The 22,853-nt window shown below is 45.5% G+C and overlaps 1 protein-coding gene across 2 annotated transcripts; it reads right to left on the reverse strand.

The window, feature by feature from the left end:
* Nucleotides 1-2,953: 2,953 nt before the first annotated feature.
* On the reverse strand, nucleotides 2,954-22,853 carry RAE1 (ribonucleic acid export 1). 2 transcript variants are annotated; one of them, XM_036825816.1, is made up of 12 exons: nucleotides 22,669-22,853; nucleotides 19,505-19,601; nucleotides 18,824-18,928; nucleotides 17,731-17,823; nucleotides 12,649-12,735; nucleotides 11,586-11,672; nucleotides 11,069-11,140; nucleotides 9,912-10,019; nucleotides 7,481-7,587; nucleotides 7,321-7,396; nucleotides 6,540-6,734; nucleotides 2,954-3,423 (listed from the first exon to the last, which is right to left on the reverse strand). In XM_036825816.1, the coding sequence occupies exons 1-12, from the start codon at nucleotides 22,848-22,850 to the stop codon at nucleotides 3,337-3,339; spliced, it is 1,296 nt and encodes a 431-aa protein (XP_036681711.1). In that variant the 5' UTR covers nucleotides 22,851-22,853; the 3' UTR covers nucleotides 2,954-3,336. The 2 variants fall into 2 exon arrangements, with proteins under 2 accessions (XP_036681711.1, XP_036681712.1); XM_036825817.1 differs by lacking the exon at nucleotides 12,649-12,735 and having other exon boundaries at nucleotides 22,669-22,852.

Consider the following 22,853-nt stretch of genomic DNA (forward strand, 5'->3'; position numbering starts at 1 on the left):
TCTTCCCAGACCGGGGCTCGAACCTGTGTCCCCTGCATTGGCAGGCAGATTCTCAACCACTGCGCCACCAGGGAAGCCCACAAATTTATTTTTGAAAGGTAACTATGTTTTCAAGAACTGGATCGATTTAAAGACAAATCAGTAAATACCAGTGGAAGCAGTGGCTCAGCCTGCCTGGGAAGCTGCACTGACACCCGCCGTCCAGCGCAGGGCTCCGCCCCTGAGGAGCTCCTCACCTGCTGGAACCACCGTTTCTCTGGAAAAAACAGCAATCCCTCACTGCAGGGAGTCGGGCACACACATTGTCCCACCCAACCCCACCCCTGCATCCTCCCGTCCAGGGCTGGTGACAGATGAAGCCGCCCGTAAAGCAGCCTTGGGCAGGGAGGGTTCGGAAGGCCCCCCTGCCTGAGCGGGATTCTCACAGGCAGGCTCAGACGCGGGCCTGCAGACCTGCGCTCACACACGGAGAACCACAGTTCCCTGCCATTTCCAGGACCTGCCCCTCTGAACCCGGGTCAGACCAAACCTAACAGGATCAGAGAGGTGCTCCTCCCTGTACTCAGGTTTGGGAAAACCCATAAGGACACCTTGTTTCAACAGCATCTTTTTTTTTTTTTTTTTTGGCTGCACCATGAGGCATGCAGGATCTCAGTTCCCCGACCAGGGATTGAACCCACGCCCCCTGCAATGGAAGCGCAGAGTCTTAACCACTGGACCACCAGGGAGGTCCTGAGCAGCATCTTAGTATGATCATGTCCACAATTAACCAAGAAACTTATGTTATAAATAGGGATGAGAAGAAGCCTAATAAAACCAAGTGGAAGGGGCTTCCCTGGTGGCGCAGTGGTTGAGAGTCTGCCTGCCAATGCGGGGGACGCGGGTTCGGGCCCTGGTCTGGGAGGATCCCACATGCCGCGGAGCGGCTGGGCCCGTGAGCCACAACTGCTGAGCCTGAGCGTCTGGGGCCTCTGCTCCGCAACAAGGGGGGCCGCGATAGTGGGAGGCCCGCGCACCGCGATGGGGAGTGGCCCCCACTCGCCGCAACTGGAGAGGACCCTCACACAGAAACGAAGACCCAACACAGCCAAAAATAAAAATAATAAATAAATAAATTTAAAAAAAAAAAAAAAAAAAAAACCAAGTGGAAAACTGAATGGAAGCAAAATGTTAACTGTAGAATCTAGGTGGTAGATATATGGTCACTATAAATCTCCAACTCCTCTGTATGTTTGAAAGTTTTCATTAAAACTGTTGGGAAAAAAAAATAAGTGAAAACAAAACTTGTCTTCTCCATGAGGTTTACATATTCCACCTGCAGCAAAAGCAGGAACTCTATTTTTAACTGGGTGTAAATTTTTAATGGCAGAATGACTTGACGCTTATTAAAGCACAGTCAAGATTACACTTGTATCTTTCCACACTAGAAGATGCCATCAAATTTACGACTACCTATTGAGCACCTACTGTGTGCAACATACAGTACTGGTGCCTGCAGGGATGAGGGGGTTGAAGATGCAGAGCTCCTCAGACTTCACATACCTTTTAGGAAACATGAGAACAAGTATCTTAAGAAGTTTAATGACTTCAACAAATATTTACAGGTTCATCATTAGAAAACATACAGCAGACTTTTATGTTCTGGGTTCTAGGCCGACAGAGAACTGAGCCCGTCTCCCAGCAAGGAGCTTACTTTACTCCTGGTTTCTGGCAGCCCCAAGTCCAACCCTGGACTTAAGCAAATGTTTTAAATTTGCCAATTAGAAAAACTATCCCCTCGGTGATGTGACAAGGGCCAGTCTTGGAAAAGAACACTCTAAAAGGCTCATGACTTAAGACTCACTATTTTGTGGTCATTTTCAACCATAGCCAGTCACTAGCTTGTAAAAAAAGAGTAACAAAACTGCGGCTAAACTAAAAGTGATCCATCTATTCTCACCTCCAACGAACATCGGCTTCTGAAATAGCCTGAGCTCGGCTAGAGCTTGGCTCTCCTCATGGCAATCTTTCCTACTCGCCGTATCTGCCGATACACACAGATCGCAGAGCTGCAGGGCTGATTCATAAAGGGAAGGAAAAAGTTAGCTGTAAACAGTTAACTTGAATATTAAGACTTTTCTAGTGCACCTGCCTTTCCCTCTCTCTCAAAAAAATAAAAGAAAAAAATAACCAACCCAAAACAAAACTTTTCAGACCAAAAGAACCGGAGAGTTAATGGTCTGAATTCATCTGTGATCTGACTACCAAAGAATTTAAACCATTGAGTGCTGGCAATGTCTTTAAGTAGGAAACTTTATTTTGTCTTTTAAGAGTAGGCAAACATGTCTTACAGGATTATCAATGCCAGAGCTCCACACTCAGGAAGTTAATTTACACACCAGCCCCAAAGAGTAAAGCAGAAAAAGCATTTGGGATTGCAGGGTAAAAACACAACAGACTCTCATTTCAGATACTTACCAATCAGGAATTTTGAATTACATGAAATAAAAAAGCAACACCCCAAACCTATGGCTACTGGGGGCACCAGCTCCGAGTACTTCCCATGCAGGGGACTTGGGTTCTAACTTGAAGGCCACACATGCGTCACCCACTTGGGCTTTGCCCACAAAGGCCTGTCACTCAGAACAGGAACAGAACAGGAACACCCCTGTTCCAGTCACCAGGACATCTGCCCTGCAGAACTGAAAAGCACTGGAATGTCCAAGACAGGAATGAAGGAAGCAAAAGAAAAACACATTCAAACTCTGCCCACCAATGCTTGGAGAGACTGCTGCTAGACAATCCACACAGCAGAAATACTCCCAGCTCAGGATTTCCTCTCCCCTAAGGGGCAAAATTTCTGCATTTCCCACAGGGCATCTGCAATCACAAATCAAAACCCAATGATGATGCCGAGCAGGGCCACCACTTCAGAGCTTACGGGGTGGGCAAGGGGAGAGACGGACAAAGGGAGCTTAGTAGACAATCTTCAAAATATTTTATTACAAAATACAGTACAGGGCTCGTAGAATGTTTCCCAATGTTCTCTAATACATACACTGCTGAACGAAGCACTGCAAAATACCTGGCAGTTGCCCACATGAATCTAAGAACTTCTATAATAATTTTAATCCCCTTAGAGCTACAGACGAAACCTGTAACCGGCAGTGGAATGGAGAGACGGACAGTCACCGTGGCCGCCAGGCTCCTGACTGCTGAACAATGACATCGTTTTCTCCAGGGGTTGAAATCCATATCCATGGCTGACAACCCACCGAAAGCTGGGACCCAAATTCGTACAGAGATGAGGCAGAGTGGAGAGAAGACAACTCTGGACAACCCACAAGTCTCCAGCCACTACTTCTTATTCCTGGGCTTTAGCTCTTCGGCTGCGTTACGTAGGAAAATGTAATTTTTCTTTTGGGGGTTATAAAATTCATGTCCCTAAAGGGGAAAAAAAAACAGCACCTTAAAAATTGATTAAAAATCAGGTTAGCATTTTGTGGGCACTTTTAACATGCCAAGTCCTGTGCTCCATGCATGATGCGTAATCTCTCTGGAGGAATAAAACAGGTAAATGGAGAGAAATAAAAGTCAAACGTTGAAGAAAAACTTTAATCCTCAGAGTAAAGGTTAAGGACTCAGTGGAAATGTCTTCAATGTGCCCCTGAGAAGGATGATCTTCTACATATTTATCTTTTCGGCACTGAGACTTCTGTCCACCTCCCACTGCTTTAATGCCAAGATGACTCCCCCGCGGTGAGCACAGGCTGGGGGGGAGGGTGGCGGAGGACGGGCTGGGGGTTTCTCAGCACAGGAGACTTCCGGTCTGTGACGTCACAGGGAGCGGGGCAAGCCCCAGGATGCGCCACCCCAGACGCAGAGGGAGGCGAAGTGCAGGTGTCAGCGTGTCTGCTTGTGCCAGTGCTGAGGAGGAAGGGGGGCTGTGTGACACTGGGGGAGTCGGAAGCACCCAGCTCAGGCCAGGCTAGAAAGGGCTGTGGACAAGCCGAGGCCTGTGAAAACTGCCCCACAGGGAAAAGGAATGGCAGCCACACAGCTAAGTGACAATGACAATGACAGGACTTATGTTTCAGGAAGACAGCAGAGTGGTGTGGGTAAGACAGATGAGTGGAAACCCGAGGTAACCAAAAGGCCTGGAACAGGGAGGTGGGAAGTGCCTCTGGGTGCGTTCTGCCGCCTGCAGTGCAATGATATGCTTTATTCTCACTCCTTGACAGTTACGCCAAGATAGTTCTACAAGTTCTGCTCACCCAATGACCATTAAGTCTCATCGTAATACACAAAGTGCAGCTTTTCGAAACAGTTACGCTCAAGCAACAAGCTAATAGTATTAATCATATGTGGGGATAACTGTCCTTCGACTAAGAACAATGGAAAATTCGTAAGCAACTTTTTTTTAAGTTAAAAGATTATAATTTAAGTGTTCCACGGTTAAGTTGACATTAATTGCTCAGATGAATTAATTCTGAGTAGCATTCAAAGCGATGAGCTTTGATTTTACACTGTTTTCAATTTACAACTATTTTTTCAACGCCTGAAACATGCAGAGCCATGAGTGTGATGTGAGTTAAACATGGAGTTTTAATGTGGCTGCAGGCTGAGCAGCTGAAGAAGAGGAGATCCATCGAAGAGGCCCACGGGGAAACTGAGGCCTCAGGCCACAATCTGGCTCCAACCCCAGCCAGGCAGAACCAAAAAAAGCACACTCTTTGCAAAACTGAGTGCGTGGCTTCCACAGGTGAACGGATAAACAAACAGTGGATACATCGAGACACCATGGAATACTACTCAGCAGTAAAAAACAAACTAGTGACGCATTCAACAGCAAAAAAGAGTACACAGTATATGAGGCCACCTATACAAAATTCTAGAAAATGCAAATTCACCTATAATGACAGAAAGCAGATCAATGTGTGCGTGAAGGAAAGGATTACAATGATACACACAGAAACTTTTGGGGGAGATAAAAATGTATGTTATCTTGACTGTGGTGAAGGTTTCCTGGGTATATACACAGATACTGAAACTGATCAAACTAAACTTTAAATGTGTGCAATTTATTGCCTTTCAATTACAACTCAGTAAAGTTGCTGGAAAAAGGCAGCTACGCGGCTCACATAAGCAAACGCTCAGAGAGACTGCGCCTCCCACAGGCCTGAGCAGGCATCACAACAATGCGCTGAGCGGGCAAGATGTACCGCAGGTGAAGTGGACAGAGCCCCGTGACTGCCCAGCTCTTCTGAGAAAGAGAGAGAACCAAAGGCGACTCCGAGACCGACACCCCACTGACTAGGAGGTGTTTGCCTCAAAGAGGAACGAACACAGGAGAAGCCGCAAGCAGGAGGGTAAAGCGGGGGGCGTGGGGGGGGGGGGGAATCCACCGGATTTTGATCTCCTAGGTTAAGGTGCTTAGGGGGTAGCCAGGGGCGGACATCCCGTTGGGACTGGGACACCGGAAGAAGTGGGGAGCGAGGTCAGGAGCCAAGTTAGACATGGAAGAGTCACCAGCTTAGGCTGGAAGAGCTGCTGCTTCGTGAATGCAGACACGCCTGGAGGACCCGAAGGAGAACCACAGAAAAAGGCCTGCATACAAGAGGTGGGCAGAAGAGCAGAAGCCACCAGAGATGGCGAGCAGCAGTCAGGAGAAGGAATACAACAGAGCACAGAAAGGTCAGAGAAACCAAGGGGAGGGCTTTGTGAAGGGAAGAGGAAGGGATGGACCGGTGCCCAGAACAGACAGCAAGGAAGCTTCTGTACTGGACAAGAACAAAGGCAGCAAGAACCTGACTACAGTCCAGGAAACTGAGGAGACAGAGGTGGGGGAACAAAGAGGGCAGGGGGTCACCACTCTGGACAAGTTTAACAGAAGGGAAACCAGGCTTCTTAACACTTGTTTTAGAAGAGCCGAAGTGTGTGCTTACAGACGGGGGAACGAGACAGGGGAGAGGCAGAGAAGAACGGAGTCGAGAGAGAGAGAGAGAGAGAGAGAGAGTTGTGTGCTGTGTGTGTGTTGTGTGTGTCTCGGGGAAGGGAGGGGGCCAGGGCCAGTGAAGACAGACACGTGTGGAGGTGAGCAAGAAAGACACCACGGCTCTGGAACCCAAGTACCCAGGTCTGCTCTCTTCACCATCACGCTGGGATGACTCCCAAAACACAGCCAGGACCCTGTCAGTCCCTAACTTCCCTCCTCCCCACAGCAAACAAGCAAAGAGCCAATGCCTCTGGTGGAAGCCCCACGGCCTTGCTGAGCCCTCTTCACTCTCGCCCAACAACCCCTGGCATCACTGGATGACTCGGACCCCCCCGAGTGGCGGCCGCTGGGTTTATGCTGACCAAGCTCTTGACGTGGGCACGTTCTCAGGGAAAGCATGACAGGGAGGCCCTGCTGTTTCCCTTTGCAGTGAGGTGACGGTGACATGCCATTTGCAGACACACAGCGTGTCTGGGGAGGCTTCGCGACTCAAACCCAGGCCTTCTGACTCCAGAGCCTGGCTCTGCTGCCTGACGGGGCCCAGCGCAGGTTTGGGAATTCTCACCTTTGACCAGTCGTAGCTGGAAGCATATGCAAATATGTTTCCATTGTGATTGAAGCAGCAAGCCGATATCGGTTGATCTAACTGTTCCGAAGTTTTTAGTTTTGTTCTGGCATCTTTGTCCCAAAAGCTGAATCTACCATCAGATCCCACAGTTGCAAGGGTGCCATGAACAGGATGGAACGCAATTCCATTTACCTACAAATGATGGATATGTACAGTGAGAAGCAGAGGCAGAGGAGGGAGGAGAAATCATGTTTTCGCCAACGCAGACTTCCTGCCTCAGTCAGGACACAAAATGGAACAGCCAGTCAGTTCAGTAGAGCTGGCGACCCGCTGATCACAGGATAAACTAGCCCCCCTTCCTGAACCAATCAGCAGCCCAGGACTGAATCTCGCCTCCTGTTCAAAACACAAGTCAGCAGAGGTTAATAAGTATGTAAGCTAGTGACACCAAGGAGCGAACCTCAGGAAAATGCCTTTTTCTTTTTCAGCAAACGGCAATTTCTCGGTTTTAGCTAAGTGTATCAACTGTCTACCAGCACTCATAGAGGTGGAAGTCGCTCCCCAAAACTCCTAAGCCTGCATTCAGAAACAGAGAGAATGAAGACGGTCAACATGTTCATAAAAACAGAAAACTGAAACCTCTCACGTAAGCCATTTATCTCTGCACGCGAACACACACAATGACAGTGATCTTTTCTGATCCCATAATGACTCAGCTACCCACCTCCAAGTCTAGTTTCTAGACACATTCTCAGGGTTACAGTTTCTAAAAACGTACCGCGTAAATGTCCTGAGGAGCTGAAGTGTTGGTTCCGTTAGATCGATGACATTTAAAGGTGAAGTTATCTTTGGCACTGAAAAACAAAGGCCCAACTTAGTTTTCCTTTTTTAAAAAAAGCTTCAAGTGAAAATCTTCAAGCTGATCAGGCCTCACTTACGGATTTGGGGGGTTGATGTAGTGAATGGCAACTCTTCCCTCAATGCTTCCCAGGGCAAAACCTGTCGGCTTGTTCTGTTTGTCTTTAAAAATAGCCACACATCGATGCTACAGTTGGGGGGGGGGGGGAAAAGTATATCATCACAATGTAAGCTGTAACATTCCATAACTAATGTGACTGTAAACAGCTTTTAGGGTTTTGAAAGAACCAGAAACAGTATTTCTCAAATATGGTAAAGAAGATAACTTCTATTCCTCCAGTAAGCATTATTTTCTTTTTACTCAGCCACATGATTTTATGAATAAACCTCGGACCAAGTGCTTCCATCCAGGCACTGTTCTCCCTCTGCCACCCTAAAGGCCCTGCTGTCACTGCAGCAGGGCACATGGCCCTCAGAGCCCCGCCAGGTCCTATTCTGCCACCCTGAAGGCCCTGCTGTCACTGCAGCGGGGCACGCGGCCCTCAGAGCCCCACCAGGTCCTATTCTGGCGCTGGCCCCCTGGTAGGTCGGGAGAACATGTCACTTTGATTCACAGCCCACCACTGACTAGGCGAGTGCCCTCCAGCAAGTCACCCAACGTTCCAGAGCCTCTGCATCCCCAACTGGAAAAGGGAAGTAGTGTCTGCCTGTGGAGCACGGGGGACCAAGGGTCAAGCATACAGTGGACGCGGCCAGAACTTTCTAAACCGTGCATAAGCTATGCAAAAGCCAGACACTGCCCTTGATCCAACACTGAGTTTGAGGGCCCAAAGGAGGGTTTCCTGGACTCCACAGAAGATCCCACGGCAACAGCCCACGGCCCAGCCTCCGGGGGCAAAGGAGCACAGATCCACATTCTTATTGTCATTCAAGAAGAGCTGCATTAAATGTGGACGGAGGGAAGGAGAGAAATGAACAGATCTGAAACCACATGCAGGGTAGAAGTGAGCTTGGTGGTTGATGAGATGGGAGAGGAGGAAAGGAGGGAGAGTGAATCAAGGACGACTCCTGATTTCTGGCTTAGACAACTAAGGGGCGGAGGCCCCATTCAGTGAGATGCAGAGCACAAGGGGAAGAGCAGGCTGGGGTGGTGGGAAGGGGCAGGTAAAGACTGCTCACTCGGCAAACACAGAATGCCTTCTATTCAGGCCTGGCTCCAGGTGCCAGGAATGAGGCAGCAATGAACACAAAATCCCTGCTCTCACTGAGTCTATGCTCTGGTCGAAAAAACAAGATGAGTAAAATCTACACGTACGTATATATAAGACACACACACATATCTATATATACATAGCCTGGGGAGAATGAGCAGGGAGGATCCTGAGAAGAGGTAACATGATCTGCAGAAAGTGGTCCTGGGTTTGGCACGGGTTTGGCTCTTGGGCTGAGACATGAGGAGGACGCAAAGGAGCTGTCAGACTGTGGGTGTCCTTGTCAGGAGCACAGAGGCAAGGCCTGCTGGGGATCCAAGTCTCCAGCCCACAAGGCGTACCTAAGCAACAGCAACGGCCGGCAGATGTAGAGAAGGCAGTGGCCAAGGGCAGACGCCTGGGGAACCTCAACATGCAGCAAGAACCAGCAAGGAAGACAAAGCAGCAACCAGAGAGGCAGGACGTAAGAGGCTGGCATTACAGAAACCAAGGACAGAGTTTTAAGAATATGTAATAAGAACAGCAGCGAATGCTGCTGCCACGGTAAGATGAGGGTTGATGAGTATCCCACTGGAGCTACTGATTAGAAAGCCATCAGTGGCCATGCCAGAAACAGTTTCAGTAGAGTAATGGGGGCAGAAGTCTCAAAGAGGGTGAGAGATGAGTGGGAGGTAAGGGAACCAAGAAAGCTCACGTAAGACACTTACTTGACTTCAAAGGGAAAAAGGGACCGAGGTGGCAGAGGATGTGGGGGTCAGAAGAGGCTTGTTTCCTAGGATTGGACTTGAGCCTGGTTCAGTGCCAATGAAGTACAAGAAGAGGGGAGATGAGACACAGGAGAGAGGCAGGTGGCTGACAGCCTAAGGCTCCTGAGAAGGCTCACCTAACAGCTGGGAAAAGGCAGGGAAGATGCAGGTGTAGCCAGAGTTCTAGATGCAGCAGGAGGACGATGGGAAGTTCCCAACCATCAGCTTCTATGTTCTCGGAGGGAGTGTCCAGGGGTCTGAAGAGAGTGAAGGAGATCTAAGAATCTGTGGCAGGTAAAGACCAAGCTAAAGACGGAAGCTGTGGATTCACGATGGAACCAATCCACCGAGGTGTGCACCCATTCAGCAGCATGCAGCGAACCCGGGGGATGTTTGCAGAAGATGGTATTTACTCACTAAATATTTGTGTTTATATCCTTAAATTCACCCCCTCTGAATGTCTGAAAGTACAACGATTTCCATATGTGGCCACATGGCCAGATTGCCTGCGACAAGTGCTAAATACGAGCTTCTTGATTTGACTTGTGACTCACCTGATGTTTCAGCGGAGATTCTATCCTCCTGAATTCAGAAGGTTGATTCTCTAACTGATAGACGATCAGTCCCCGCTCTGCAGTCGCCACCACAGCCATAGGGTATATCTGGAAAACACAGGAAAGCAGAGACGTGCTTAAAGTGGACTGTGCTCTTTTTCATACCAAAGTATTAGATCAATTTTTTTTAGAGTCACAAAAGTAAGTCTGAATTTTTTTTCAAGTTTAACAGTTCAATGATATTATCACATTTCAAGGTAACCTAGAGAAATCATATTTGAAAGTAGAACATTCATATCTTTTTAAAAGACTCGTTTTTTAAAACTACAAAACATACATTTAGAAAATGTACTGAGAAATAGAGAAGAAATGAACATCACCTCTATCGCCCCATCAAATGATAACTGCTGTTAGCATTATGGTATGCTAACCCCCGTGTTTTTTCCTGAACATTATACAGGTGTGTATATATATGTTTCTATATAATGCTGATCCTTTACTCAAAGCGTGTTTAGTGAGCACCACCCCACACATTTTCCAGAGAACACTAGCAGTGGCCACATATCTAACATTCCCTCAAATGAACCCACCACAGGGTTCACTTAACCATGTCTGTCTTGTTGGGCCACTGGGTCACTTCCCATGTTTTTACTATATTATAGAGAACAAAAAACATTTGCATCTTTACTTTTCTCATGATAAATTCCTAAAAGTGGAATTACTGGGGCAGTTGGTATAAAACTTCAACTTATTGCTAAACCAACAGAGAAAGTTCTTTAGTTTCTATCCCGCTCACTCAGAGACAGTCACCAGAGCTCTGACACCACACCACCAAGCTACTGCCAGTTCTCCTCCAGCCACACAGTGCATGGCATTCTGGGGACAGCGTGGCATGTGGCTATCTGCCTATGTTCATACAAGTGACTAAAAAAATGTGACATCCAGGTTTCTGTAATTCTGGAACATATGCAGCACAAAAATCTACAGATTTAAGACGACTGAGGCAATCCAAACTACATCCCACGTCTATTATTAAAGTTTGAAGGGTTTTTACATTACCCTCTGATTGCAAGATGTCATAAGGTAAGAAGTGCCTTTTTTCTTCTTTTTTTTTTTTTTTAAAGGAAATAATTATTACTAAGTTAAAAATTCCTTACCATGTCAGCACAGTAACACCTTTCAGGGAGTTGTAAAACCATCATAGGATTTGATGATCGTGTATCCCAAAACTAAAAGACAAAAAAAACCCAAAAAACAAACCCATAAAAACCCAGTAAGTGACCATTCAGAGCTAAAGTCCAAACAGTGCAAGAATAAATATCGGGCTTCCCTGGTGGCGCAGTGGTTAAGAATCCGCCTGCCAATGCAGGGGACACGGGTTCAATCCCTGGTCCAGGAAGATTCCACATGCTGCAGAGCAACTAAGCCCATGAGCCACAACTACTGAGCCTGAGCTCCAGAGCCCGCGAGCCACAACTACTGAGCTCGTGTGCCACAACTAATGAAGCTCGTGGTCCGCCACAAAAGAAGCCACCGCAATGAAGAGTAGCCCCCATGCAGCAACGAAGGCCCAATGCAGCCAAACATAAAATTAATTAATTAATTTTTAAAAATAATAATAAAATAAATGCCAATCTTGGTCAGGCCATGCAGTCCCTCAACAGTATATTATACCTTCAAAGTCTTATCCCAGCTCCCGGTCATCACACAGCTGTAGTTTGGTGCTTTGATCCAATGTATGGTTTTAACAGGAGCATCGTGCTTTCAAGATAAAACCAAAATACACCAAGGTGAATGTAATAATATGCTACACAGCTTTGGTTCTGGAAATTCAAAGAAAAGGAACCTTAAATACTGAGGTCATACCAAACAAAAACCAAAGGATAGTTCAGCCGTTCCCCATGACCAAAACATTCAATGTAACATCAAGAGCATGTATCTACCTTCCATTCTAACAAAATTTAATTTGATTTTAACCATAATTAACTAGCATGTGAGAGTGAAAGGGGGAGATATTCAGGAATAACTCATAGGGAACTCCACCACGGTTGTATCACTTATATGACACGCATTGAGAGACTGAGGAGGTGCTTCTAGCACACAGTGCTGCGATCTCACGGTACAAAACACCTTCCTGAAAATGTCTCGGTGTCAAGAGGCTCTTCCTTGCCAGGCCAGACCCTCCGGTTCCAGGTTCTCTCATCTTCCTCATTTCTGCTTTTCTTAGCAGTCTTCACACAGAACCTGCCTGCTGTCCCGAGCAGACTGTAAAAGCTCCTGGCATGTGGAAGGGTTCCTCTTACTCACTGCTGCATCTCTACTCCTAAGGACAGTGCCTGGAGTATCATAAGCATTCATTCAATACAGACTTGTCGAATGAATATGTGACCAAATGCAGTTGGTACAAGGCAAGCCACACATGGGTGTCAGAATGTTGAGGACCAGCTGTACCATTTACAGATTTTAATGTCACTAGCTCCTTATTATGCCCTCCTCATCCACACACTACGGAAGACCCACGACAGAACAATTTATGAAATACTAGTTAAAATGAGAATGTGTACAAAATTGGTGTCATTTTTGTGCTACAGAGGTTTCTGGTATATTTAAATCTAATTGATTTGGAATGGTCAAACTGCATCTTTCCTATAATAGAGAATTGTTGTAATTAAGGAATCATCGCAACCCTGGGCACCAGCCTTGCCCAGCCTTCCTGCAGAGGGTAAGTTTTTACTACCTGTGCTATCTGTATCGCCTGGTTACTGTTGAGGTCCCACATTTTGGCAGTTTTATCACATGATGCCGTAAATACTTTGCTCCCATCCTAAAATAAAATAGAAAAAAATCTGACATTCTAAGAAAAATAAAACCTCTATATGAACATCTAGATATTAGACTGAACATACCGAGGCAGGTTTTATTTTGCAATTTTAATTTTTCCAATTATTTGGGGGCCAGAGTATTGCAAGCTACAATATCATATACAAAACACATTTTCTGCTCTTTTTAATTGTTAATTTTTTCTAAGAGATACTATGTAAAAAGGTCAAAAAAAACCTGAACAGCATTTAGAATTATAGAGTGAAAACGAAGTCTCTCCTGACCCCAGCTCGCCGCTCAGAGGCAGCCATGGCCAGTGGCCTGTCCTCCGGGAACAGCCTTTGTACATCCTGTATCGATGTGTGTTACCTACCAGGAGCCACTTCAAAATTTTTTTCTTATTTTCATCAATTTCAAGCCTTCACAAAAGTTGCAAGAATAATACAATGAATACGCATAAACCTATCACCTAGATTCACCAACTGTAAACACTTTGCCACATTTACTGTATCTCTTTCTACCCCCCCCATTCCCGCTCTATACCACACGTACAATCATTATTACTTTTCAGCTCAGTATCTCATAGCATTCTAAAGTGCATGCAATAAAACTACACTAATTTATGATAGTCACTGGTCCAATGTAAACTATAGAATAGCTTAAAAAATTGGCAGTCACTGTATAGTGGTTTTAAAATACATACAGAACTCATAAAGTAGGTCAGTCAACATGAAGCACAAGGTAATTTAAAAACAAAAAGTACTGAGTTGAAAATTCTAGACCAGCTGTCAACAAATTTTTTCTCTTAAAGGGCCATACAGTAAATATTTCAGTCTTTGCAGGGCAAGAGGTCTCTGTTGCAACTCCTTAACTCTGCTGTTGTAGCTTGAAAGCAGCCATACACATTATGTAAATGAATGATGTGGCTGTGTTTCAAGAACAGTTCATTCACAAAAATTGGTAATGGGTCAGATTTGGCCCATGGGCCATAATTTGCTGACCCCTGCCCTACAGTACTTCATTTCTGGTTCCACAGCTCAAAGATTTACCACTATCTTCCCCTAGCAAAAACTTCTTCCCATTTGAAGTCGCCAGTTCCCCACGCGAAGGAAGAGAGAAAACCTTCTTCTCTATTAATGAAGCTATGAGGGCAACTGCACAAATCCTTGGAAAGATGCTAACGTATGGAGCGGGATGCCCCGAGGCTGAGTGGAACACTGGCCCCTCAATCTCATAAAATGCCAATCCTACCAGCTGCAGGATGCCAGGCCCCAGTGGACACACTGAGACAGAGGCCAGTCTATCAGACGGCTGGGGCACAGAAACGAGATTCCCAAGCGCGCTCGACTCAGCTCCTCTCAGGTCCACCTGCTGTGGCCAACCGACCGTCCTCAGACTGCCAGAGAATCACCCTCAGCAAGTTTGGCTTTTATGCCTCAAGCGTTAACCGTGGCTCTTCTGTGCTTCTGTGCCTTTCCACAGCTGCCTTCCTCTCCCAGGCTAGCTCCTATTCCTGTAAGCCCCTGTGAGGGAGGCTGTTAGGTGCATGGGCTCTGGAGCCAGGAAGGTCCAGGTCTGGGCTCAGCCTTTCACCCCCTATATTCCCTCAAACAAGTCTCTTAACTACGTCCCACAGGTGCCCCGCTAGTCTTTACGTGGCTGAATCTAGCTGTCACTGATTTCCACTACCTGCAATCCTTCTCTGTTTCTCTACGTCTGTCTTAACAGATCATGAGTTCCATAAGCACAGGATTTGCCTACCTCGCCTACTTTGACTTCCACTATATCCCAAGTGCTTAGCATACAATAGGTGCCTGACAATTACTGGAACTAAATAATGTTATTACCTGTTGTAAATACTATTATTATTGTCATCTTATAAGTGAAAAATCAGACTCAGGGAGATTAAATAACTTGGCAAAGTCAAAAAGTGGAGATAGAGCCGAAATTTGAACCCAGGCCTGGAATGGATGAGACAATGCTCTAAAGCTATAGAAGCAGATGGTTTACTTTTAAGATTCAGCTCAATTCTTGCCTCTTCTGTGGAGCATTCACAGCCCCCTTCCCAAACTTTATAGCTGCCGTCTGGGTTCTGCCCACCCAGCACAGTGCATCCTGCCTCTCTCAGAACTCAGCTCACTGAATTGGAACTCTTCATGTCTATGTTTCAATGCCTCCACTAGATGGCGCACAACTCTAATGGAGATGGAGAAAGGAAACAGGCAGTACACATCTCTGTAAAAGCCAACAGCTAATATCGTATATTAATGCATGTGTGTGTGGAACCTAGAAAAATGGTACAGATGAGCCAGTTTGCAGGGCAGAAGTTGAGACATGTATACACTGATGTGTATAAAATTGATGCCTAATAAGAACCTGCAGTATAAAAAAACAAACAAAACAACTAATACTAAACTTTCATTGGGTTATTTGTATGGAAATATGTTAATATAAATGTTTCAGACATTACATGAAATTTCTAAAAATCCTATATTTGTATTTGTATGGAAATATGTATGGAAATATGTTAATATAAATGTTTCAGACATTACATGAAATTTCTAAAAATCTTATATGTTCTGGTATAATGTTATAAGTAATAATCCTAGTTATTACTTTAAAATGTATATCTCAGAAATAACTAATTTTCTTGTCAACTGCATTATTATGAACTTTCATCAAATCTTTAACCGTGGTCATTTTTAAGTCTTTTGTCATTTACAGACAGTTCTGGGTGTACTCTGATGATTTTGCAAATATGTTCCTATAAAAGGGTTTCAACTTCAAGAAATTCATGGAAAAGACTCTGACAAGTACAGGTTTCTGGTAACTGACTGTACTGCTGAACTGAATGAATAAGCATTTTCAGAACTCTAACGAAAAACTGATGAACTCATAAAAGTGCTAACAAAAGATCAAGATGAAAAAAAAATTAATTACATGGGACTGAGTGAACTGATGAGGATGAGTATAATTTTTGTGACTTTCTGTCTGAATTAAAAAAAAAAAAAATCCCACAAGGACTCAGAGGCAAAGAATATACAAATCAATTTTCACTGCAAAGTAAAGGAGCTGTTACAGTGGAGGATTACTGGACTGAATGTCAATATTATGACACAGTATGAGTGTGTTTCATGTTTGGTAATTGCAATCATTGTTGCTTTTGTTGTGGTCATCCATGTACAATGCTTGGTGTCAGTCTATTTATCTCTTGTAAAAATAAAATACAGTGTGTGTGTGTGGAAAAAAAAAAAAAAAAAAAAAGAAGTTGAAGGTCAAAAAAAAAAAAAGCCAACAGCTACTCGGTAACATCTGAGCAACAGAATTCCAGTGTCAGTTAATTCTATTTCTTACCATACTTGATAAGAAACTTACAATTCTGATCTGTTACCTGATCAGTAAAGAAAGACAGGCAAAATAAATTAGAAATATTTAAAATCTATTCAAGTTGCTATTTTTCTACAGGTAAATTAAAACTATTATTAGTCTCATAATAACCCAATCAGACATGTCAGAAATACATTTTACAGATAACAAAAATGCTTTAGAGAAGGCTGTCAGAGCTAATGATTAAAATGGGAGCAACTCTGGCTCCTTAACCATCTCAAAATATTTATAAATAGTAGAATCATTTCCTATTTGAAAGCTAAGTAAGATCACATAAATGTATGGTGTGAGTAGTTTGATATTTCTCATAAAGTTAAACATATATTACATATGACCCAGCAAGCCCACTATTAGATATTAATGCAAGAGGAATGAAAACTTATATTCACAGAAAATCCAATATACAAATGTTTATAGCAGCATTATTCGTAATGACCAAAAATGGGAAACAACCCAAATGTCCTTCAGCTCGTGGATGGTGAACAAAGAGTGATACATCCATACCATGGATTACTATTCAGCAATAAGGAAGACGAACTACTGCCAGATACAACAACCTGGATGGACCTCAAATGCAGTGTGCTCAAAACAGCCCGATTCAAAGGGCTTCTGTTTATGACATTCTGATAAAGGCAGAACCCGAGGGACAGAAAACACATCAGTGTCTTCCAGGGACTGGGGACTGAGGAGGATTTGACTACAAAGGGCAGCAGGATATCCTTGGGCTGATGGATCTCTTCTATATTTTGACCACAACTCTATGCATTTCTCAAAACTCACAGAATCATACACTAGAAAGGTTCAATTTTACTGTTTGCATATCGCATCTAATGAAAAAATTTTGCATGAGCCTGAGGAGGGACCTTGAGGCTTAGTCTCCTCAGCACAGCCGCCCCAGACTCTCAGTCAGGCCCCTTTGTTTTCTCACTTCTGCAGGGTTCAGCCGTCAACAGAAGGGAGGAGAGAAAGGCTGGGCTGTCAATCCTGGGCTCCTCCTTTAGGGAGGGGTGGGTCCTCCACAGCTGTGGCTCTTGCTGTGCGTGACTTCACCATCCCTGCTGGTTTCTTTGTAAATGGTACCTTCATTAAACTCCCCAATCACCCACCCACTCCCCCAAAAAGAAAAATAAAGAAGAGCTCAGAGCTGAATAAACTTGAACACATTTACTTATATTGCTGATGTTCAGGATTTGGGAGGAAAAAGACTTCCAAAAAAATGAAATATTTCGGAAGTTTAATAATGGAAGAGGATTAATTTTTCCCCTAGGACTTATTTTCTGGGACAGTAATTTCTAATTTTAAAACAACATAAGCTCATGGAACATGCAGAGGTAGGAAAGGTTTTAAAAAATTGTCTAATCTCTTGCTCAAGGAAATATGTCAATAAATTAATGGATTTTTTTAATGCAAGAAAAGCTTTCAGAGAGATTAAAGTTAACATGACTAAAGTTAACTGACTACATTATGAGTATCAATACATTACTATATTTAAATTCAGAAACAGCACTTCTACAATGTGTATACATACTTGCTATTTGTGTTTCAGGTTATATAAAAACATATATACATTTATATACACTCTGAAAACATGAAAAAACTGAATGAAACTTACATCACTCCAGCAGACATCTAGCACAGGTCCAGTGTGCATCTGCTGGGCTTTTGGAATAGTCTGTCCACTGTCTTGAACTTCCCAGCATCGAACCTATAGTAATAAAACAAATTAACGCAAACAGCCAATTAATGATACATTATATGCATTTTAAGCCCTTTGCCCCAAGCCATAATCAGATAAACACAAATTTACATTATAGACATTTTTTTCCTATCAAATTAACAAAAATAAAATGAATAATACTTGGTGCCAGCAAGGATAAGCTGAAACTTTTACTACTGGTAGGTGTGTAAATTGGTACAGCTCTTCTGGAGGATATTTATCTGAAATCCTTAAGTCTGTACCCTGTGTCTCAACTATTTCGGGACTTGAGGATTTCCCATGATGTACTTTACATGCGTTATCTGAATTAATCTCTACAACAGCTAAAGCTCTGTGAACTTACTGTCATCTCCATCTCATGAAACAGGACACAAGGCTTAACGAAGATAACTGGCCCAGGTCCCATATCTAAGAGAGTGGCAAAGCCACAATGTGTTTATCTGATTAGGAGTGTGGTTGAATGTTTCAAGATTACTCCAGCAGGCCACTTGCACTCCTTTGTGAAGTGCCTCTAAGCACCCTTCGCCTATTTTTCTACCAGAGTTTTTATCTTTCTTTTCGTATGCTATGATTTCTTTTTGGTAAGTATAGTGTCCGTGCAGGATTTATGCTATATCTAAAGGTGAAGAAACTTTAACATATGCCTGAAGAACATTTGCAGGATGCCTAGAAGGGAAATTTGTGTATACCGTCATGGACAACTTTTATTTTCAATGAACACTACAGATCTGGGAATATACTTCAAGATACTGAACTGGAGTAGGAATTTTTGAATGACGCATATGATCCTGCTTTCTTAACAAAAATCGGCACAAGAAGTGATGCCTGCCATTCAGACGGGTTCACACTCTAAACTCGGTGCTTAAAAAAAGCCACGAATAAGCCTGAACTCTCTGCTTCATTCACTTGGAGCAAAAAAAAAAAAAAAGCTAACTGTGCCCATACAAAGAGATATGACAGAGAGACCACGCATTTAAGGAGCACTTACATCGTTAGCCCACGATCCTGCAATAAGAAAGTTCCCCGGCAAGGTTGGTGGGCTAAAAGATAGACAACCAATGCTATCATCAGGAGAGGATGTGACTTCAATATCCTGGGGTGGAAAAAGTCCATGTTAAAATGCATACATCGTCACAATTCAATTCAAAATTGCCTCCTTTCTCACCAGCACCTCATGGTGGCCTTCCCTCGTGTCAAGAGCTAAGTGAACCAGACCTTTCTTACTCTGATAAGAAGGGGAGCATAACTAAGCCAGTGAAAGCACGGGCGCTGCCGGACTGCAGGCAGCGCTCTCAAAGGCAGGCCACAGCCGCACTCCCCAGATGACGGCCCACCCGCTCACTCTTGCCCCGAAGTGCTGCATCACAGCACCACCGGCCTCCCTCCGCCACAGAAATTCTGAGTCAACAGCTGTGGGCTGGGCCCTAGGAACCTGCAATTTTAACAGGCACCTCGACGGGTTCCAGTGATCAGGAATGTCAGGGGGAACAGGACACTCGTCCAGGGGACATGCAGTTTCTCTGCTCCAGTATTTGAGAAAGCAGCCTGGACAAAACTTCAGAGTTTTCACCCCCAAAGGAGGCTCCCAAGCCATCTGGGTTTCTCTCGCTGTCACCAGCGTGGGGCCCCCTGCAGCGTCTCTACAAACCCATGCAGCCTCAGGTGGTACCTTCATAGGGTTGTGATTATCTGCGGCGGCGCTGCCGAACATGCTGGCTCCCCCCGTGCCGAACCCGGAGGCTGCTCCAAACAAGCTCATCTGGGCCCTAAAAATAATGGGAAAAGCTAAGGACAGGGCCTCTCCTAGGTCATACACATCGCTGAGAGGCAAGATACAGACAACTAAGTTATGGAAGGGAAACAGAGCGTAAATAAATAAACGGCTTGATGTCAGGCTTCTCTCTTCTGAAGAGATCTAAATATGCGATAAGGAGAGTGCTTTTTAAAAATAAACTTTCTATTTTAGAATAGTTTTTAATGGAAAATTCTTAAGACAGAAGAGTTCCCTGGGCTTCCCCGGTGGCGCAGTGGTTAAGAATCCACCTGCCAATGCAGGGCACTCAGGTTCAAGCCCTGGTCCGGGAAGATCCCACATGCCGCGGAGCAACTAAGCCCGTGTGCCACAACTACTGAGCCTGCGCTCTAGAGCCCGCGAGCCACAACTACTGAGCCCGTGTGCCACAACTACTGAGACCGCGTGCCACAACTACTGAAGCCCGCGCACCTAGAGCCCGTGCTCCACAAGAGAAGCCACCGCAATGAGAAGCCCGCGCACCGCAACGAAGAGTAGCCCCCTCTCGCTGCAACTAGAGCAAGCCCGCGTGCAGCAACAAAGACCCAACGCAGCCAAAAATAAATAAAATAAATAAATAAATTTAAAAAAAAAAAGAAGAGTTCCCATACACCCTACATCCGTTTCCTTCTTAACTTTGTCACAATTAATTCACCAACACTGACACGTTACAGCAGAGTATTTTTCAGTCACCAGGTAAAAAATAAATTCGCTCATTTCTTTTTACACAGTTAGAGACATGCTGCTGAGCACCAGGAACACAACTGGAAACCAGCAGAAGGCCCCATCCCTCCAGCTTCCCACTTAGTGACAGTTCACTGTCTTCGTACTAATGTCCGCACTCTGGAATAGGTCAATATCTCTGCATGAAGTTACTTAGAAAAGCAACCAACCCTGGCAGCGATCGTAAGAGTTTAAAAAAGTAATCCATTTTGGTCTGCTTAAGTAGCAAAAGGTTTGGCATTACGTTTTGGGCATCTGCCCAGCAAGAATCCCCCCACTTTGAGTTTTCTCCTGGGCACCACAGTCTAGCAGGCCCACCTGGGTTAGAGCCATGCCTCCGCCACTCACCAGAGCTGGGACCCTGATCTCACCAAGCCTCATTTTCCCTACTCTGCAAACACAGAGAATATTAACACCTTCTCCAGGGTTGCTCTGAGGATCAAATCAGATTATCTATGTAGAAAGTGCAGTGTCTCGTGCATAGTGGGTCATAAACAACCTTCCCTTTTTTCCTTCCAAGGAGAAAGTCTATGTATTATAACTCTGATTCCTCACATACATTGATGCCACATTTTCAATTCTGTCATTGGTTAGTGAATTTTTACACCCAGAAGCCTACAGTATCAGCAACCTCTCCCAAAGGAGGCTAGCAGCTGAGTGACAAAAGTGACTAGCCCAATAACATACAGCTCATGGGACAGGAGATAACAAGAGTAGCATCTCTCAAGAAGACAACACAGAATGGGAAAACTGTGAGGAATTCTGGGGAGGTATTTGAGTTTCCCGAGCTTTATGAAAAATCATCAAGTGTAGACCTACTAGGTCTATGAACGCATTAATATCTCAGAAAGCAACCCTGTGCGAGGCCGTGGTGCTTGCTGACCACCTCTGCCTCAAATGCTTGAGATGTATTTGAAACACCAGTTAACTGCACAAGCAAACAAAGGACTGACAAGGCTTCTGCAGTCAAGTCCAGGAACTAAATATATGATTTGGGGCACATTATTTAGCCTTGATTTTTTCGTCTGTAAAAACAGACCCTGATATCCACTTCACAGAGTTACAAAAACCAAGTGAAGTTGTACACACAGTGCCTGAAACGCCTGTCCCTTCCTCTCTTCAACCGTCAAGTTTGGGAGAGAGCATTTCTGCCACTAGGGATGAACTACGGGAGAACAAGGGCCATCGTAATCAGCCTACATGGGCCACATGTTGTGCAGGACACCGAGGACCCTCGAAACGTTCGGAAGACAAGGGTACGTCTCCAGCCTACCGAAGCGCGCGCTCCTTGCCTCCTTGCTGCACCCCAGCTCTGAAGGCTTCCTCTCTGCCCCTGAACAAAGCAAGCTCCTCCCAGCCCTGGAGCATTGCTAACAGCTGTTCCTCCAGCCTGGGATGATCCGCCCTCCCCCAAACCCCCAGCTGTCTCAGTTTGAATCTTCAGGTCCCACTTCAAAAGGGGCCTCCTGCGAACTTTTGAGGGTGATGGAAACGGTCTAAAACCGCACGGTGATGATGTTTACACGACTTAAACTTCCCCAAATCATCAAAATGTACACTTTAAACGGATTATCGTGTGTAAGTGACATCCAGTGAAGCTGTTAAAAGCATCTTCGTAAAGGAAGGCCCCTCCCAGAGGCTTCCCTGCCTTCCTAATGTTAACACGTTGGAGCCTCCATCGCATCTCCGTCTTCTTCACAGCACCTGTCCCCATCTGGAACTTGGTGGCAATCAGTCGCCTCCCCAGGAGTGCGCCAGCTCCACCACGGCAAAGAGCCGCCTGAACGCTCCCCTGAAACACACCTGGCCCTCAGCACAGCGCCTGGCACTTCACAGATACTTGCCTGGGCACAGTGTGTGCACGTGGATACAGGACTACTTGATGGAGGGAACAGAAACAAAGAACCAGTTCAGAGAGCCATAAATGCAACAAAGGAGATGAAACCGGTTACCGTGGGGGAGACTAAAGGGGGATGGCCTTCCGCAGAAGAACGGTCCAGGAAGGTCAACGACGTGGCTTGTGTCTTATGAGAAGCCAGACGTGTGACGAGGAAGGGCAGAGGTGACAGAGGCCGCCATCCACTCTGTGACCCTTCCCGGTGCCTCGGTTTCCCCACGAGAAAAACGAGGGGGTTAGACCGGAGGTGACCCGTAAGGCCCCTTGCAGCTCTGACGTCCCTCCCAGGGGCCACTAATGGAGTTCGCCAACAGTCCTGCTCGTGCCCCAGCACCTCGCGGCGGACCGCACTCGCCCGGGAGGACCCGGCCTCTGCGGCGCCATGGCGGCTGGGAACGGGGGGAAGCGGCACGGGGCCTACCTGAGAGTCGCGCCGCGGAGGGAAGCCGGCGACGGGGAGCGGGAGGAGCTCGGGAGCCTGCGACCCCGCTCGGGCGCGGAGGAGGCGGTAGCGAGGTGGCTGGAACAGGAATCCCGTGAGCCTGAGGTTCTTCTCACGCCGGTCGAGGAAACGGCCCTAATTACCGCGGAGACACTGCGCATGCG

This window comes from Balaenoptera musculus, chromosome 15, assembly GCF_009873245.2.
Source record: "Balaenoptera musculus isolate JJ_BM4_2016_0621 chromosome 15, mBalMus1.pri.v3, whole genome shotgun sequence".
Lineage (NCBI taxonomy): Eukaryota > Metazoa > Chordata > Mammalia > Artiodactyla > Balaenopteridae > Balaenoptera > Balaenoptera musculus.